Source organism: Buceros rhinoceros, unplaced genomic scaffold (genome assembly GCF_000710305.1).
Source record: "Buceros rhinoceros silvestris isolate BGI_N320 unplaced genomic scaffold, ASM71030v1 scaffold19941, whole genome shotgun sequence".
NCBI lineage: Eukaryota > Metazoa > Chordata > Aves > Bucerotiformes > Bucerotidae > Buceros > Buceros rhinoceros.
In genome coordinates this window covers 1-5,732 of record NW_010393947.1, presented here as the reverse complement: position 1 = coordinate 5,732, position 5,732 = coordinate 1, and the positions used below count along the sequence as shown (strand labels likewise).

Sequence of the window (5,732 nt, the reverse complement as noted above, 5' to 3'; positions counted from 1 at the left end):
GGGCAGCCGCTGCGGGAGGTGGCAAGCAGGCAGGAGAGCTGGCTTCAAACTGTCCTCCTTCATTTCCTAACAAAAATTAATGAAAAAAAACCCAAGAACAGAGTGATGGAAAATATTTTTGTTTTGAACATCTGCTTTTTCCAAAATATCCCGCCCCAGAACTGCACTCCAGCTCAGCTCGGAGCGCCCTGTGAATAATTAAGCTGTGAAGATGCACTTCTTTGCAGCGGCTCTGGATACTCGGGTGCTCGGAGCACACCAGGCAAAGGCAAAGAGAGTGTTTGAGAACAGCCTGGCTCAGCCGCTGTTTCGTTTGCTGCCCCTACGCCTGGTGCTCTTCAGGTCAATGTCCCGCCCAGCGCGGTCAGAGTTGGGCAGACGCCCATTTAAGCATCTCTTAGGCAGGATTGACCATGACCGTGTCTGCCCGGACAGTAGGGCAGATCTCCTAATGCGCGTTTCTCTTTAATTCGTAGTTGGTCATTTGGTGTGTTAATGTGGGAGATCTTCACGTTAGGCGGATCGCCCTACCCAGGAATCCCAGTGGAGGAGCTTTTCAAGCTGCTCAAAGAAGGGCACCGAATGGATAAACCTGCCAACTGCACCAATGAACTGTAAGGACCCGTATTTGCTGCGCCGGGGTCAAGGGCACAGGCTGTGCAGAGTTCACGTGGTCGATGCTGCCCCCGGCAGAATCAAACATTTTCAGAATTGCTTGACTCCTGAATCGTGGATGTGTGTGTGTGTACGTAAAGAAAAGGGATGAAAAGGTCTTCAGGAAAGGTTTGACACTGTATGCCACGTGTTTGTACGTCTTCAACCACCCTGCTGTGATCCCACTGAGAAAAAAGTCCCAGACCGGTGGGGGTTGGAAGGGATCTGGAGATATCTAGTCCAACCTCCTTGCTAGAGCAGCTTCTCCTAGAGCAGGAAGAGATCATCTGCGAGCTGATCTTCGCCAGTGTTTTTACACCCATATTTGTTTTATTTTAATCTCATATAACATGAAAATTCCTACGTAGCCCACGCACCACTGATCACTTGGAAGGTACATCAGGCTGGTTTTGTACACCACAAAATACACCCGGGAACTGCAGCACGGACACAGCATTATCTCCTTGGGGAGATAGTGAGGGGAGAGCATCTTCCCTGTCTGAGATTTTAGCGTAACCCTTAACTATTGTTAATTTTTTTTCCTATTTTAATTTCTTCACAAAGACCTCAATCCCTAACATGCAAAAATATTTCAGCATGTGTAATTTAAGACCATTTAAATTCCTGGGGCATGAGACTGCACAACTGGCTCCACAAAAAGGCAATTTAGACACTGGGCGAGAGAGATACGGGAGAAGCGCGCCCTTGAGGGAAGGGAGTATTGCCCAGGTTTGGTGTGGGCAGTGCTCCATGTGGAGGGCTGTGGGCGCTCGTTCCTTGGGGTGAAGAGCATCGACTGGGTAGGAAAAGGTTTAGGAGAAGGACGCGTGATTTTAATTAAGCCAAGCAAATGCGTGTTTCTTACAGCTATATGATGATGAGAGATTGCTGGCATGCTGTGCCTTCACAGAGACCGACTTTCAAACAGTTGGTAGAAGACTTGGATCGGATTCTCACTCTCACAACTAATGAGGTAGGTAAATTGTTTCCCTCCGTAAGCTGCTGATCAAGAGAAATGCTTCAGGAGACAGATGGAATTTATTCAATTATGAAATCCTGCTCAAGTTCTCTCCGTGTTCTGTTTGTCGTTGTCCTCTGAGGTTACACACAGCTAAACGATGTATCCTGTGAAATCCTCAGTTTCCCCGTTATGCCTTGATTTATGTAGCTAAACAGAAACACATCTTCAGAGTGTTTCTGTTCATTCTCCTCGCATCGTTTGGTGTTTTTAGCATAGCAATATCGAGGACCGCATGTGGCAGGTTGAGAGGCAGGGTTATGGTTCAGCATGAGTTCCATGTCAAGGAGAGCCGGAAACTTCATGGTGCTTTTCATTTATTGACTCGTTTCGATTCCCAGCCATGATATCTAGGAGAGAAGAGGAGAAACCGCCAGTGGTAGAGTCCAGATGATGTGTCTGCGAGTGACTGAGGTTCAGTGAAATAGCTCTCTGTGGAGAGAGCGAGGACTGCAGGGAACACGTGAACAGCCGTCCAATTATCCAAAGGTCCTGCCTAGCACTGCTGCAGGCTGAGATGTATCAATGCAAGAAGGTTCTATCCGAAGAGCATTCTTCCAGGGTCTGAGATATTGTTAGGTTTAGCAAGGAACAAACTGATGAGGGTATTCACACAGACCGGTTCTCCTACCGCTACATCATGTGCACCTTTGAGGAAGATCACAAGTCATGGAAATGTTTATTCTTTTGGTGGAAACTTCTTTTGAGAGAAAACGCTCAGTGTCCCAGAAATACTTTACAAATTCCTGTCATTTCTGAGAAATGATATGTGTAATGGGAGGGGGAAAAAAGAACAAAACCCTTACAGGGGAAAATTGCAACAACTTGTCTTGACCATTTCAAACTATTTTTTTCAGATTTGCTATGATTATAGCATTTCTTTGGTGGGGGGGGTGTAGGAAAAAGATATTCTGATTGCTTTATATTGCTCCTCAACATTACTTCCTAATTTTTCAGAATTTCTGGAGAAATAAAACCTGACTGTTAAGCAGCATTAGGGAAGGCTGCGTGCAACAGAGATGAGAGGAGAACCTGAGTAAAGAGATGCCACTCTTTATGATCATCGTTTGTGCAGTAGGTTTAGTTGAAGAACGTTTTGGCTTCAGTGGCAACTATAAATTTCTCTGGATTCTGTTTGTAAGGTTTGCTCTGAGAAATGGCATCTTCAGGGATGGTTTGGAGATGAGGCAGGGCTCTGCGGCTCCCTATGGCGTGGCTAACACAGCTCTGCCTACCGTTCCCGCTTCCCCCTCACCCGGCACTGACTGCCTCTTTTCCTGACTAATTAATAGACGGTTTCACAAAAGCGGCTGGAGGTGGGCTGGCTGCCACCGCCACGTGCTGGGTGGCTTGGTCTGGATACGCGTTTGCAAATTCGAGAGGGAGGTTATGGGCTGCAATTCGGAGCCTGGGAAAGGATATTGCTTTTTCTTTTGTGGGTGTTTAACCATCTTGCCTTCCCAATTCCGTACTGCTCATGGAGCTGGAATGGTCTCAAAGGTAACCTGAAGAGGCCTTTAGGGTTATGTAAATGACTTTAGGATCATAGGAAAAAACGGCTGAAGACGCTCAGGAGCACATCCAGTCCATCCTGCAGCCGGCTCCGCTATACGTTTGTCATTGCTGGCAGATGTTTACGTAACTTGTCCTTGAAGCTCTCCACTGCTGACTCTCCGCGTTGCCCCGGGACAGCCTGTTGCGCTGTTTCATTAGCTGTACTTGGTGCAAGCTTTCCCTCCTCCGTGATGTTTCAACGTAAGATAAAGCTTTTCTCCTATTTGCACTGGACACAGTGTGCAAATTATTTCACTTGTCTTTGCAGCACATTTTGTGTTCCTGAAAACTGGCTGTGTTCTCCCTCTGTGTCTCCTGAGAACTCCAGTGAGTCCCATTTTCTTCCATAGCCTGTGCTTTTGAGACCTCTAAGTTTGCGTGGTCTGCACGGTTTTCCAGAAGGACAGGTCTGCTCTGCATCAGTGTGACGATACTTCTGCCTATCCTGCCCCCAGGGGCACTTTCCCTTGTCCCCCAGATGATACTGTTATTGCAGGGTCAGCCTGGTTCACCCAACAACTCAAAAAACTGCTAGGGCTGTGATGGTGTAAAGACCGCAGGGACCAGACGGACGGGGGAGACTTCTGAGGCCCCTGTATCCGACTCTGGCCCTTGGTGTGGGGTGGGGAGGCTGGAGAGGGACAAGGATCCCACTTTCAATGCTGACTTCATAGCTGAATTACATCCAGCCTTTGGATAGGACGAGCTGTGCCTTGATGTCCCTGTTTCTTCAAATGCTGGAATACTTTCTTCTAGCTGTCTAGAAGGTGCTGGATTATTTCTGGTCATGTGGAACTGGTTTGCTAGTGCAGAAAGACGGGTCGAGATTGTCCTCGTGGGTCTTCTGAAAGCCGAGGTGGGCAGTGGGCATGGCGCCAGACTGCCTTCCCTTGCTGCCTGCTGTGTTTGTCAGCATTTTAAAGCTTACATTCACGCACACACACACACACCCTTTTGAAATGGTGACCATGTTTTAGCTGTAATATGGTCACGATTGGATTTCTGCCTTAAAATACATTAACCAAGAAGTAAATTACCCCAGACCTAAGCACAGCAGCGTAACATACTGGCTGAGGTGGAGGACTTGTCTCGTCAGTACGATCATAACTTGTGGTTTAGCGAATGAAGAGATTGCATTTAAATGAATGCAGCTGCCTTCAGAAGTTGAAAGAGAGGGAACATTTCAAGGGGAAAAATAACTTTATTCTCCGGCCAAAACTGTTGTTTCTAGCAAAAGAGCTTTAACCCAAAAGTTGGATTCAGCAGCTATTATTTCCTTTTTTAATGACTGATTTGGTCATGGCTGCTCTGGGACAGCAGCACACACACAAACAACCACGTAGTGTAAAAAACCCAAATCGAGAGAATTTCATTTTGTTTTTCTTGCAGTTCTTATTTTGCACGTATGCGGCTGCATCTTTAAACACACATTTAATATCACAGAATATAAAACAGATATTCAAACTGACCAAAGGAATATAAAGTTGGAAGTGTCTTTCCCTCTCCAAATCATTACCATGTGCTAAAGGAAAAATGGTTCTATTTAGGCTTGAAATTTCATTTTTATCATTGCGAGAGAAACGCCTTCGTTTGATGTGGTCGGCGTGTTTGTTTCCACTGGCGCGGCTAATGCTGGTGTGATGTAGAGCTTCAGGAAAGTACCGTGTGATTGGGTGGGTTTCTCTCTCTCTGTCCAAGCTCCTTGCTTGGTGAGGTCTTGAGGCAGCAGGCGCTTTTGGAAGCTGTTGCATTGCAGGAGTGAGCGTCGATTTTCAACGGCTCTTTCGCTGCTGGATGATCGAGCCCAGTCGGAGCCGTGGTAACGTGTTACCGCCAGCCCTGCTCCTGTCTGAAATGGAGTTTATTTCTTTTGTTGTAGGAGTACCTGGACCTCACTGGCCCTCTCGAGCAGTATTCACCGAGCTACCCCGGCACGAGGAGTTCATGTTCTTCAGGTGATGACTCTGTTTTTTCCCCCGATCCAATGCCTTATGAACCTTGTCTTCCCAAGTACCAACACATGAATGGGAGCGTTAAAACATGAAAAGAAATCGTATAGAGGAATAAAGAAACAAGAACAGCAAGCTACCTACCATATACAGAACAAAATCTTTTCTCCAGGACCTTAATGTTTCTGCTTGTACATAGGAAATATGGAAAAAAATGAAAAAGCGCAAAAAGCAGCTTGGAGGAAAGCAGTCAGAACCTACAGAAAGAATCTCATAATTCGCAACTTTTAAATATTCCCGAGAAAGAAGAATGTTTATGAACTCTGCCTCGATCCCCATCACTATCACATTTCTGGCTTCCTGTGAGCTGCCACAGACTTTGTTTGTACAATGGACCAGTTGGACTTGAGGCACGCGCTGGGTCTGCCTTCCTTGTGTATTTTGTAATATTTGGAGAAAATATATGTTGGCACACACTTACAGAGCACAAATGCAGTATATAGGTGCTGGATGTATGTAAATATATTCAAAATATGTATAAATATATATTATATATA

The 5,732-nt window shown here is 46.0% G+C and overlaps 1 protein-coding gene across 1 annotated transcript in view; it reads left to right on the top strand.

Annotated features, from left to right (window-relative positions):
• Nucleotides 1-5,383, top strand: part of FGFR2 (fibroblast growth factor receptor 2) — an 81,215-nt gene extending 75,832 nt beyond the window's left edge. The window contains 3 exon segments of the mRNA XM_010145076.1: nt 477-614; nt 1,522-1,627; nt 5,106-5,383. Of these exon segments, the coding sequence (XP_010143378.1) occupies nt 477-614; nt 1,522-1,627; nt 5,106-5,270 (409 nt within the window). The 3' untranslated portion in view covers nt 5,271-5,383.
• The last annotated feature ends 349 nt before the right edge of the window (nt 5,384-5,732 follow it).